The sequence below is a fragment of the Miniopterus schreibersii genome (genome assembly GCF_964146895.1).
Source record: "Miniopterus schreibersii genome assembly, chromosome: 14".
Classification (NCBI taxonomy): Eukaryota; Metazoa; Chordata; class Mammalia; order Chiroptera; family Miniopteridae; genus Miniopterus; species Miniopterus schreibersii.
In genome coordinates, this window is record NC_138114.1 from 48,166,254 (window position 1) to 48,180,589 (window position 14,336).

At 36.5% G+C, this 14,336-nt stretch overlaps 1 protein-coding gene across 2 annotated transcripts in view; it reads left to right on the top strand.

The window, feature by feature from the left end:
- Positions 1–14,336, top strand: part of ATRNL1 (attractin like 1) — a gene marked incomplete at its 5' end in the record, with an annotated part of 352,817 nt that overhangs the window by 86,149 nt on the left and 252,332 nt on the right. For both annotated transcript variants that reach the window (XM_081158751.1, XM_081158750.1), the window contains 3 exons: positions 812–905; positions 6,290–6,342; positions 12,969–13,063. In XM_081158751.1, coding sequence (XP_081014877.1) covers positions 812–905; positions 6,290–6,342; positions 12,969–13,063 — 242 coding nt within the window. The remainder of the gene's footprint in view (positions 1–811; positions 906–6,289; positions 6,343–12,968; positions 13,064–14,336) is intronic.

Sequence of the window (14,336 nt, forward strand, 5' to 3'; positions counted from 1 at the left end):
AATTGCTCTCATCATTGATGTGTGTGTGTCTCTCTCCCCCTCTCCCTTTCTCTCTCTGAAATCAATAAAAAACACAGACATATAGAATAATTAATACTTTGATCAAAACCAGTGACTCAGCTTATTTTTATGTTTGTATGTGAATCAAGAAAATACCACATTATTTCATTTTTGTCAGTAGAATGGTTGAACTTCACAGGAACACAGTAGTTCTCATTAAAGGTTGTTAAAAGGCCTGGTGACATGGCTAAATACATTGCCCAGGGTCACACATCTAGTGATTATAGGTGCTCATTGTGAAGCTAAGCTGCTTGACTCCAAAGCTCTTGTGCTAGTTGAGACCCATTTCATTGAGTAGATGGCCAAAGCAGAAGTGGAAAGAAGCCCAAAGAATGAGAGACATACTCGGATCCATAAATACCCAAAGGACTTTAAAGGGTTTCACAGATGTTTCTTTCTCTTTAGAAAAAAAGGAAAAAAATCAATGTGAGAGAGACACACCTTGACTGGTTGCCTCCAGCACGCGCCCCAACTGGGCAACCGAGGTACATGCCCTTGGCCGGAATCGAGCCAGGGACCCTTACAGTCCATGGGCCAGCTCTCTAACCTCTGAGCCAAATCGGCCAGGGCTCAGAATTTTTCAATGAGCGAATTTACTTCCCTTTACTTAAAAATAACTCATATGGTAACCCTAGTTTTGGGATGGCAAGGGGGAAATTCATGGTGTGAAAAGATAATGAAATCGTCCTTGAAATGTGCTGCACGTTTGCAATGGAGAGTATTCAGTGTCATCTTGCTTTTGACTTTGCAGCTTGTACATGCAGCGGCCATGCAAATATCTGTCACATGCACACAGGAAAGTGTTTCTGCACAACTAAAGGAATAAAAGGTGATCAGTGCCAATTGTAAGTAAAAAGGGGTTTCTAGAACTTTTGTGGGTTGAACTTGTGCTGCAGAACAAATTTTTGTAGGTTTTCCCCTTTTAAGTCTGGTGTTTTGCTGGTTAAGTAAACAGTATTATTGTAAGCTATGTTTACTTGGGTTCTATCAATTCTCATAAAAAGTTAAGCCTTTTAAAATGACAGTTTTGTGGAGGCTTTAAAACAGAGCCCATAGACCATGTTTGCATTTTGTATCTCTCTAAAAAGGAGAAACATTCGTATTTTTTTCTTGAAAACTCATGTTACGTATCAAATATGCATCATCATCTTTAAAGTTTTCCTTTGTATCTCGTTAAATAATTCAGATTCAGTGCTTTTATGCCTCTCTTTCTATTTGAATCTTTCATGATTAATTCTGGTATTTGTAGCCTTTTAAGCCTTTCAAGTGATTTTTTTATACCTGTTCTCTTTTCCCTGTTATGTCAGCAGACATGACCCACTTCTGTTGTTACTGTGCTCAGTAGTTTTATGAGTGGCTTTTGTCTTTTTATAATTTGTTATTCTCAAGATTTATTCAACTCCCCAAAATAACTTTAAGAGGTAGTTGTTTCATGTTATTTGAGTGTTTTCCCTTTTTATTTTTTTCATGTATGCCATATATTAAAAGTGTTTTCATAGTTTTGAATTGTATATGTGCCAACACTTATGTTTATGTTAGATATAAATGTACTGTATTTGATACAAACCATAAACGCCAACTATAGTTATAAAAAGTTAAAATTTTCCCAAACTATAAATATATAAAAATTATACTCAAAAAAGTCTGTTAACCATGGAAAACGATCACTCTGTTTTTATTGAGAAGAAATACCTATTTTTGCTGTAGAATTATCCCAAACATTTCAAAGTAGATGGTATGTCTTTGACTGGTTGCTGAGCTATCATAGGTTTTCAAGTTCAGAGAAGATGAGAAGAACCAGCTTTTATTTCTTCTCCATAGTCTCTAAACTCAAAAACGGAGCCAGAGCATAGGATTATAGGGCAGTTCTTGTTAAGGAAGACTGTTTGGTCTCCTTACCGATGGGATTAAATCAGAGTCCTGTGCTCTAAGACAGGGGGATGCCTCCAGTACTTTGCAACACCAAATACTGGCTGTCACAAGCAGGGCCAGCTTCAGGGCGTGTGGGCTCTGCCTGCGCACGAGGGCTTCATGCTTGTTTTAATGCTCTGCCGTCATCATCTTGAGATTCTTAATACATTTTTACCAAGATGATGCATTTTACCAAGAAAATGCATTCTTAATGCACTTTCATTTTGCTCTGCTCCTTGCTTTCCTCTCACCCCCTCCGCCATGAATCATGTAGCAGGTCGTGGTCGTAAGCAACAGGTGATTTATCTTTGTTCTGTGACTCCATCCTGAAGATGAGCACTGGCATCTTTAATTCACGCCGCACCTCTGCATCTGTGATATAACCACCCACAATAATCATCTCTTATGTGATTTGGTACTGTTTTCTCCAGATGAGATAGTGGAATTTTAATTCATTGAACGTATGGGCTCCTAAGCTTAGATCTATGGAGTTACAGGGTTTGGCTATGTATGAAATACTGAAAGATAAATTATATATTTCTGAATGATGAAGTACACTTACCCTAGTTCTTATGTATAATTTTTTTATAAGCAGAGGAAAAATTGGACTACTAATTTGTGAAGAGTATTTTGTAGCCAGAATGATGTTCATTACTTATTTTGTTTGATTTGTTTAGCTTTTGAGTGTGGGGCAATGAAAGATAGGGCCATTATTTCTGAAGCGATTATTTCCTATAGTGTGCTTACCAAATGCCCTTGTTAGGAAGCAAAGCTGGTCATTCACATCAGCAAACAGTGATTAAGGGGGTGCTTGGGACTGTTAATGAAGATTAATAACACGTGGTTTTTGCTTAAAGTATTTTTCAAGCTAGCAGTGGAGACACTGGGCAAAATAGACTAATTTCTTACATTAGCGATTGGAGATGCTTTATCAACCCTCCCTCCTCGCAGGATAGTTTCTGTCCAGCTTTGTGCAGTCAGACATCACATATTCTTGGTTTTCTTCACAACCTCCCCAGACTGAAATTGCGTCTCTTCCTCTTTGGTAATTAGTTCCCTGCATTACCTGTGTACTTGCCTGTATCCTCGATTAGAGTGAAACTCTTTGGGGACAGTTGCATCAATAGCACATTGTCAGCGCTCAATAAATTTATTTAATGAAATGGACTGAAGAAAGTACTGGAGGGTGCTGAAGAGGGAGGGACTTGTTCATCTTGGAGTTCAGCCGAGGGGCTAATAAGTTGGTGCCCGGGTGCACTGTCGGTGGGGCCTGCAGCTCCTGACAGCTCCGGAAACGGTGGCCTTCACACCCTTTTTGGAGTCCTTCCCCCGCGCCCATGAAACGCACCAGCTGCTCGTGGAAACATTGAAGACTTTTTAAAGAATGTGCTTCTTGTGGTATAAGCTGGGCGTGGGAATGGCAGACACAGGGTGGGGCTTTGGTGTTGGCATCAAAATATTCAAGTAAAGGGGCACCAAATTGCTCATCTTGCCAGGGTACTGGGAGTTCTCATTCTGGCCCTGGCCCGAAACACAGTGGGAACTCAACACTGGTAACTAATAAAGGAATTTAATGAAAATATAAACTCTAATGTAAATATATAATGAGTGAAGTAGTATTTTTTCTGAATATTGTTTCCTTTAGAGGGGCCATTTTTCCCATCCCTAGTTTACCTTTAGGTCAGCAATATCTAAGATTTTTACCTGTTTTAACTGATTTTGTTATATATAGCCTTTTTTTTGGTTCTGGGGGGAGGCAGAGGATGATGCCAATGCCTTTTTTACTTTAAGGACACCAGACGTGTGCCCTCTGTAACGACAGTAATTTTGGCTATTGCAGTTCCATTTTATTGTTTTTATAGTGTTCAGTTTTTTTTAAACTAAAGTCTTCACTTTATTATAGTTTCTAATTGTCTTTTATAGTTTCCAATTTTTTAGGCAAGTTTTTAATCTTGTTCCTTATTTCCTTCCATATAAAAAGAGTTCTTTCACAGCCTATCTTTCCCAGATAGCAGCTGAATTCCCAGGGCTCTATTTACACGATCATTTGTTTCTGCTGCCTCCTGTTCTTGTTTCCTTACCAGTCTCCAAGCCTGTTTACTTTTTATTTTACACTGGATACCATATTTGCAAAATCAGTTTATAGATGGTTTGAGACCTTGCATGGAAGCTCTTTCTAAAGGGAATTCAGTTCTGCTGTGTGCCTGAGGACACTAGTACCTTCGTCATTTTCAGGAATAAAGATGCTTCAAGTTAGATCTTCAGTCTCTTGAAGGACTTTCTATGTCCTTGCTCTGAGGTTAGTCTTTGTTACTTAGCTCACCAGCCTTTGGCGGGCCTACCTGCCCATCGTTTTTCCTGTGAAATACTGTTTCCATCCATAATCAGGGACAAAGGGATCGCCCGATAACCTGGGAGTCCATCCTCTGCCTCCTGGCTTGGCAATTTCTTGCTCTTTTGCTCTGCAGTGCTTTTATGCATCAAAAAAATAAAAATCTACCTTTTTCGTTGTCTTAAACTTACTGTTACTGGATTCTGAAATCCATACAGCCTTATAATTTTAGAACCTATACTTCCTGTACTCTTTGAGGATCTGTCTTACCTTCATGTCTAAAATTTTATTGTTTTATGATAAGTTGCCTTGAATATATGGTATCAGAACTGATATACTCAATATATTTTTGTTAATATTATATGATACAATTTTTATGGGTTTCTATAGAAGAAAAACAAAGCAAAAGCAATTATTTTGTGTATAATTTTCATAATTTCTCATCAAAACGTAAATTTATCAGATTCTCAGTTGATTTATATAATGTCTTATTATTTCAAAATTTTAGCAGAAGCCCCCCCCTTTTTAGTTTCTGAATAGAAAAATTATATCTCATGATAAGATATATATTCATATATATTTAAATATTTAAATCAATAGGAACAAAATGAAATACCCTGTTTTAACACTTAGAAACATGAATTATTATATAATTTTAAAGTGGCATTTATAATGTAATGTCATCATTCACATAAATGGTAACCAGTATTTAAGTGACATGTAATGGGAATATTTACCCTTTCAAAACCCCTACTAAATATTTCAGCCTAGATTTGTTTTCTGAAAAGGCCTGGCTGTTTGCTTCACTTGGTTGGTGGGAAGAGAGATTGATTATCTCTTTGCTTAGACACAGAAATACTTTAAAGTTGTGTTTTTAATTAAGCCACGCAGGAGACTCCTGAAGGCTTTCAATGTTTGCATCTAATCTTTAGACAGAGGATTCTGAATTTTAAAAACATTACTTAGCTTACAGATCAGAAGTATTAATGTAACTTATAGTGCAAAGTTAATTTGTTTAAAGCATTAGTTATATCTACACTTGTCCATTTACATTTTCTTCTTATAATCTGAGTTTGAACTTGATCAAGTAATTTAACTCCTCAAATTGTTTGTTATGTGAATTAGATTAGTAACGTTCATATCTTAAATAAATATAATGATATATTTTATAATAAAAATTTTTACATACAACAAAAATATTATGGTGGACACACCCTAAGGTGACTACCAATGATCTCTGCCTTCTGGTATTCACACTATTTCCTTTCCTTGAGTATGGACTTGTGACTTGCTTTTAAGCCAGAAAATATGGCAAAGGTGATGGAATATCAAGTCTCTGATTCTGTTACATTATGTGATAAAGGTGATGGTACGTCGCTTTCATGAATATGCTTTAAGTCAATGTCTTACTAGAAGACTTACTCTAAAAACTTTCCCCTTTCTGTACCGAAGAAGTAAGCGGAGCTTAAGGTGTCCTCCAGCCAATAATAAGAAACAAAGGCCCTCAGTTCTATAGCTGCAAGGAAATAAATTCTGCCAACAACCTAAGGGAACTTAGAAGTAGATCTATCCCCAGTTAAGCCTCTGATGAGAACACAGCCCCAGCTGACACCTTGATTACTGCTGTACAGAGAACCCCTGCTCCAGCCAACACCTTGATTGCATCCCATTGAGTCTCTGAACCAGACAACCCAACTATGCCAGATTCCTGACCATGAAAGCTGTGAGGTGATAAATATGTGTTGATTAAAGTCACTAAGTTTGTGGTAGTTTGTTACTTAGTATTTATTAAATAGCTAGTACAACTATATCCAGTTGCTTTTGTTTTATTCACCAAATTATATGATTGTGTACAAAATAGTTATATAACACATTAAGTGTTTTTAAAGATGTTTTACTGTGGCGTCTAATTACTTTTTTGTTTAAAAAACATGAGGCTTTTGAAGTTTGGTGTTTAATAGTCAATGAGTTTTTTTATTTCTGCAGATGTGACTCTGAAAACCGCTATGTTGGTAACCCACTTAGAGGAACATGTTATTGTAAGTATTTGTATTTTTTATTTTAATGAATTGTTTTGTATTATTTATTTCAGGTGATTTGGCAGATAATAAAATTCATTTTAAATAACTGATGTCATTATTAGATTACCATTTCTGTTTATCTTAAATCTCATTAAAACATATATTGATAAGAAAAGCAATGTCTTTATATTTTCTTAATTGTATTTGGTGCATTTATCCTACTCTAAGGAGTAAAATAGCAATAGGTCTTATTCTGAACATGGAACAAAATACAGAACTTGAATAAACTCAGCTAGATTTTAATGTAATCTTTTCATTATGATCAAATTTTCAACAACTACAATTTTGTGATAGATTTTTTCAGGGGGGAACTTTGCAAATAATGGAATTTGAATTCTTTCTTTCCCTTCTGGATACTTTTTTTTTTTTCTTGCCTTGTTGCATTGGCTACTACTACCTGTGGTACTCAATGAAAAGATGTGGTGAACATGTAAATATTCTTGTCTTGTTCCTGATCTTAGAGAGAAGGCATTCGGTCTTTCACCATTAAATATCATGTAGGTTTTTCCTAGATATCTTTATCAGGTTGAGAAAATTTCCAGTCAGCTTTGCTTTGCTGAGCATTTTTATCAAGAATTGGTGTTTGTTTATATCATATGGTTTTTCTACATCAATTGAGATGATTAGAAGGTGTTTCTATTTTACTTGGTTAATATAGCAAATGGTATAACTTATATAGTTATACCACTGTTTTTTATTTGTTAAACCAGATATAAGACATTGGGGTTATTTCCAGGCTTTGGCTGGAAAAATGCTAATATAAACATTTAGATGATCTTTGTGTAGACATATATTTTGATTTTCCTTGAGTGGATTCCCAGGAGTGGAATTTCCAGATTGTATGATAAACTTATGTTTAAGTTTTTAAGAAACTGACAAATGATTTTACCACATAGCTCTACAGTTTTACATTCTCACAGTTTATAAATGTTTCAGTCTTTCTACATCCTCACCAACACTGTGTATTGTCCTTCTGATTATAGCAGTTCTAGAATATGCATAGTAGTATCTTGTGATTTTAGTTTGCATTTCTTTTATGACTAATAATTTTGAGCTCATTTCATGTGTCCATGCTTCTAATGTTAGATGTGTAAAATAGTAATTTTATGGTATTTTTGTTGCTTTTTAAAATAGTATTTTTAAAATTACATTTTCTATTTATGTTTGACATATAAAAATAAAATTTATTTTAATACATTGATCTGATATTCATCAACTCTTTATTAATTCTAATTTTATAGATTTGTTTGATTTTTTAAATGGCGTTAATTATATTGCATGCAAATAAAGACAGTTTTTTCCTACCTTTTCAATTTCTTAATTTTCTTATTGGGATGATTGGGATCTCTATTTCAGTATTGAGTCAAAATGATGGTAGTAGATATTATAATCAAGTAGAGACTTTGATAGAATTTATGGAATATTCCCTGTAACAAGTTAAGAAAATTCTTCTGTATATCAGTGTGCTTCAATATTTATTTGTTTAATTTTTCATCCTCACCAGAGGATATGCTTATTGATTTTAGAGGGTGGGGGGAGAGAGAGACACAGACAGACACACAGACACACAGACAGACATTGATTGGTTGCAGGGATCGAACCCACAGCCTAGGTATGTGTCCTGACTGGGACTCAAACCCTTGACCCTTTGATATATGGGTTGTGCCTCCAACCAGCTAAGCCATAGCGGCCAGGGAAGTGTGCTTCAAGATTTAATCATAAGTGCCTCTTTCCTTTACCTTGTTAAATGTGAAGTTCCATTCATAGATTTTCTAATGTGAGACATCTTTCATTCTGGGGTAAACCAAACATAGTCATGGCATATTATTTGAAATACCACTAAATATTACTTGTTTATATTTAATTTAGGATTATTTTCAGTATGCATGAATGTAGACTATATTTTTACTTCCCCCCCTCCTAATTAAGTGACCTTTGACTGTAATAATATAGTTTTTCTTTTCTATCTTCATGTTGTGTTACTATGGTGATAGCTTTTGAAAATAAATTTGAGAAGACTGCTATCTTTTTTAAAAAAACAGAAACAGTTAAAAATATCATTACGTGATCTTCAAAGATTAGCAAATTCCACCAAAATCTCTGGGTCTGGTGCTTTTTTGTAGTTTTTGGTTCATCTTATTTATTTATTGCCATGTTACAGCATGAGAGTTTGGGTTTATTAATTCTTTCCACTGATTTTGATTTCTAATTCATCAATTTTAGGTTTTGTCTTTCGTAATTAAAAAACACACTGTTGTTGTTTTGCCTGCATCTGGTATGGACTCTCACTCTTTTAAAAATGTTAAAGGAATAGTCATAAAGCGCTAGATGGCAGTCTTGTCATTTGTTATGAGACCTTCAGAGCCTAATGGCCTTTGAAAAAAAAATAATGGTGTTGAAAAATAGAAAAGGTCAGTAGTTCTTGTAATAGTGTTAATGGAAACTTTCCTGATTTTAAAGATCAGAGTGAAATTTAAAATGAAGGTCTACACTGTAACACAAAGCAATTGAGTGCAGTATGGTGTTAACTTAATTGACAGTAATGTGCCAGCAGTTGTATCCTGTAGATAGTCTTAGTAGTTTTTCAAATGTCAGTTTAAAACCAAAAACCAAAGGTGTTAGAAATTTGTCATGCCTCACATGAAAGAAAAGAAAGTTTCTAGCCGTGATATCTTAATTAGATTGACCCTTGTAAACATTCAATTACACAATTCATCTCAGCAGATATAAAAATATAAATTTATCTCAGCAGATATAAAAAATAGTAGCCTCAAAGTAGTGTAGTTTCTTTTTCCCTTAAATGCTTTATTATTATTTTTTAATACCACTGCATTCTAAACACTGGGCTCTTGCTGGCCAACTCTTAGTTGGCCCTTGAGCACTATGTGAAACCTGACATCCCGGAACTTCAGTAGCTAGTGAGGCAGATCTTCCTAATTTCATTTTGTTCCTTTTTATAGAATTTATTGGGGTGACACTGGTTAAAATTATACAGGTTTCAGGTGCACAATTCCACACACATCACCTGTGCACTGTACTGTGCGTTCACCACCCCAAGTCAAGTCTCCTTCCGTCACCATTTATCCCCCGAACACCCACCTCTACCTCCTTCCATCTCCCCTCTTAATGATAATAAGAATTGTAACCAAGAAAACCTTAAACACAAAGTCAAAGACCAGGCTATGAAAATGTTACCTAGATGATGTATTTTCAATGATTAGAACCCAGTACAGAAAGTCACTGTCTGCAATCATCTACCCTATGGTATCATTGCACTAATTCTTCACTACATGTAATACCCAACTGCTAATTATCTTGCGTTAGTACATTTCCAAGTAATCAAACATATTTTGGCTTATTTCACCCTTTGAAAGATTACTGTGTTTTTTAAAAAATTTCTTCTATTGCTCTTTAGAGTTCAGGATGCAGTTTTGTGATGATAATGATACACTACCTTTATAAGAATAAGGAATTTAATTACTACTTTATATTCCGTGATCTCCTCTCCTACTCATGATGTCTTACCTTAGTTTATATGTGTATAAAAACAAAATATTTATCCATTTATCTCACTTTAAACCCTTTAATTATTGTTGAGTTATTTAATGTTTATGTCTTGAACAGAAAGACATTATTTATAAGCATATTACTTATTGGACCTGATTTCTCTATTTCTGATAAACTAGAGATATTTTGTTCAGTACATGGGACAACGCTCTAACCAACTGAGCTGCCTGGCTAGGGCCTAAATTCTTATTTATGCAATCAGTATAAAAACATGCTATTTCTCCCAGTTTAAAAACCAGCTTCTCGCCTCTCTTGATCACACTTACTCCTCCTGCTATTTTTTCATTTCTCTGCATTTGTCAATAATACAGGTAGCTTCTGGAAGACTTGATTTCCAAGCAGCTTTAAAAGGAAACATTAGGTGTAGGAGTCCAAACTTCCTTCAATTAATAATAATTCACATTCACCGAGTGGTATTCCTATTAGTCACTTGAATTGAGTAATACTCCTACTAATTTTGTTCTCGGTCAGGCTTGTATTTTTAGCCCAACTGACATTCAGATTGCTCCGTACCGTACATAATATACATTGCTCTTGTCTTGTACTTCCAGCTTTACCAAACGAGAACAGAGAAATCAAGTGTGAAGCCTCACCAAGAACTTGGTGGGGCATGCTTGTGGCCGAGGGGTACAGCCCAGGCAGAAGAGTGTCCGCAGGCCTGGGCACTGCAGCTTTGCCCAGAGCTGCTCAGGTTCCCAGGTCACCCAAGACCCTGCCTCCTAAAGGGTATCCACTCCTGACTTCGTAATGTTTAGTTTCAAGCTGGAAAACATACAGATAATTATGCAGACAAATTCTTGAAAGTAGTCCTGAAGCGTTTAGTTTGTCTTAGTGGTGTTTTGCCTTCGCTCTGAGTAGATACTGTTCTTTCCTCGGCATTGCAGCCCTACTTCTGAACCCATCGGCTGCCCTGACTAGCGATCACTACTCTCTCTGTGCGACATCATGTGTCCTCGACCCCATGCCACTAAATCCTGGCTGGCTTCCTGCCTCGGAGCTTGCCCTCAATCTCCCCGTGGGCTCCTTGAGGATCTGAGTAGTTCCCAGTGGTAGGCCTCAGGGCTCTCTATTTACACCTGGTGATTGCTCAGCTCCAGGGCTTTAGATCCCACCCAAAATGCCATGCTCTTGAACTCTATTTAAGGTGCCATCTGCACAGAGATGAGCCACAGAACACATATGCATATATGTAGAACCCACAGACACAGGCCCGGGTACCCTGAAGGCCTGGGGAGGGGGCGGGAGCGGGGGGGAGGGGGTCAGTGGGGGGAGAGGGGGGACATCTGTAATACTTTCAACAATAAAGATAAAATAAAAAAAATAACTAACTTAAATTTAACATCTTTAAAACTAAGCTCCTAATTTATTCCCCAACTCCCAACAAATAAAACCTGTTCTTCTTACCCTGCTCGGCAAATGCTGATGTTACGCTTGGTCTTGGGTCAAAAAAAACTTTACCTTTCTCTCTTTCAAAGGCTCCTTCCGTTTATTTATTCCGCTCGCCCAGCCTGTCGCGCCTTCCAGATGCATCCCATGGGTCCGGCCTCCCCTCCTGACCCCTGCTGCTGTCCTCGCCCCCATCGCCTCCCGCCTCCTCTTGCCACAGCGTCTGTAAAAGCATCGCGGGGAAGGCTTGTTCTCTCTTTGAGGCTCCTGTGCTTGTTTCCTCTGCCCGGATTACATTTTCTCTACTCAGCTCTACAGTTTCTCCTCTTATTATCTTTGCCTTTTCCAATGTTCCGTCTCAACAATTGCAGGCATACTTCTACCCCGACAGCAGCTTCTCCCCCTTTTCACTGATTTGCTCTTATCCAGAACCCTTAGCGTTACCTGTTAGATGCTTAAATTATTTATTAATTGTTGATGTCCATCCAACAGAATATGAGTTGCCCGAGGACAGAAGTTTTCGCCTTTTATTGTTGTATCTCCTGTGCCTAGAACAACACTGGCCCTTTGAATTCACCTCTGCGTTTTCTGGAAGTCAGGCGAAAATAGGAAATAGGGCCTATTGTATAATTCTCATTCCCACGTATAAGGATGCCTGTAAATCCTTAGAAAGACCAAGTGTTGCCTTACACTAAACTATAGAAGAAATGCACACGGTGGATCTTGTAAAGTATGTAGCGAATAACACGAAGAATGGCGCCTTAGTAATTTCAGCAGTAACTCCAGTGATGTTATTCCTATACTTACTTTATATTTTAAAAGTGTGTAATTGCCGAGGGCATAACGTGAAAGGTATGTATCCAAAAAATTGAAGTCATCTCTATTTAAGATGCTTGAAATGTTTTTTGTAGAGGTGGCGGTTTCCACCGTGATTAATACTTCACCCGGCGTAACATGTGAAGCTACACATGACATCACATTTGACTGTTCCACCTTGGTTCCAGCATCATCCATGGAAAATGAAAATTGTTTACACCTGCATTCTTTTTTATCAGTTGTTAATGGGAGTCATTTCTGTAGTGCGATGTCTACTGCAGAGTCATTGTAAAATTGCTCAAAGTAAAAACTGCCACAATAATAAAGGAACAAGTAAAGTCATTATAGCATATGACGAACTCTTATTTAACTATTAAAATTCATGTTTTCAAAGACTTTTGCTTTTACTAAAGTAAGATATCAAAATGTCTGACTGTATCTTTCCAGTTTCAAAATGTTAACTGGAATAAAATGCACCAAAATGTTTTGTACTTTTGTCTAATTAGAAGATTATAAATGACTTTTTTTTTTTTTAATATTCCTTCTCCTATGCAGTTTCCAGAATGCCTACAGTATTTGTAGAATTTTTATGACAACAGACGTAGTAAATATGACTTTTAAAGAATTAGGACTTCTTCTGTGTCTGTATTTTGCTTTTTGTTGGTTAATGATGATGATATATAATTTGCTAGTCTTACATAGGCCACTAATAATTAATGATAATCTTTTTTAATACTGATATGCAACGTGCTTTTAATATGTTTACCAAACAGTTTGTGAAACTCCATATCTGGACTGTATTCTTGTCCCTACAGACAGCCTTCTGATCGATTACCAGTTCACCTTCAGTTTGTTGCAGGAAGACGATCGCCACCACACTGCCATCAACTTCATAGCAAACCCCGAACAGGTGAGGAGACCACTTAGCTTTTATAAAATCATTATATTTATAGCAAGGGATACAAGTGTTTTGTCTTCTTTGATTGCAGTTTTACCGCTTAGAATTATCACACTGTAGGGGTTTTGTAGAAAGATCAATCTTAATAAATTTTTCTTTTCATAAATTTAGGTTTCCTTGTAATTCAGAGAATTTGTGAGTTTGATATTTCAGATATTGCAAAGAGTCCTACAATTGTATATTATTTCTATTATATTTTTATGCTTACGATAGTGTTCATGTTTATAATTTTGCTCTCAAGGTATGAGTAGTCTTATTTGAAAATAGAGCCCATACATTCAAAACCTGCCATATTAAATATATATTTTTATCCTTATATACTTGCACAGTAGTAGGTTTTCATTGTTTTTTTTCTAAATCTACTGGTTTACCTGACTTATTTTCTTGGACTAGTTCGAATCCTCAGATGCTCTCTGCAGCATTAATGAGCCCTGCTCTGAAAAACCTGTATGACAGTCATTCAACCCTATTATCATACATTTAATTATGCTCTTTGGAGATGACCGTTCTTCTTGAATCTATATTTTCTTCCCAGAAACTATGAAGAAAATGTCCTCCGATAGTTATAGAACATTACTAATAGTTCTTCATAGAGGCCCAGCTATCCCTCTATCTGTGGCGGTCATTAAGAGGAGATGTTGTTTTGCTGGTAAAATAACAACTTGGATCATAGTGTATCTTTTCCGTGGGATGACTGTCACACACCACCCAGCAGCCTTTGCCTTCTATCGCTCCTTCCTTCCCTCTTACCCATCAGGACAGGGCTGTGAGCGTCAGTCACATTGCATATGGGGAGCTTAATTGCTTACGCACTTCCTTTCTCGGAGCGTCACTCAGAAAACTGGAGATGTATTTTCTATTGGCTTACATGATTTATCTAATTTAGAAAAAAGTAGTAATACTAGGGAAGTTATTTATCTATTTTTTAGTAGCCAGGTCTCACCTAGCAGCACAGCTTTTTGTATGTCTTTGTATATTTAAAACGTAGCACAACACACTCAGTGTCCAAAGCTAAACTTGTTCAATGCAGCTCTCATTTTCTGTGTTTATGCAGAACTAAATAGGGATCATGTACGTTCCTCTCCTCATGTCTTGGAGTAAGATAATAACAAATAACATTCAAAGGAATCTTCTAAGCATTTGCTTCCTCCAAATTAAATGGAAGGGGTTTAGTACCCTGCTAGTGAAGGGAAGGAAGAAAACAGGCTGACTGACAAATTCTTCA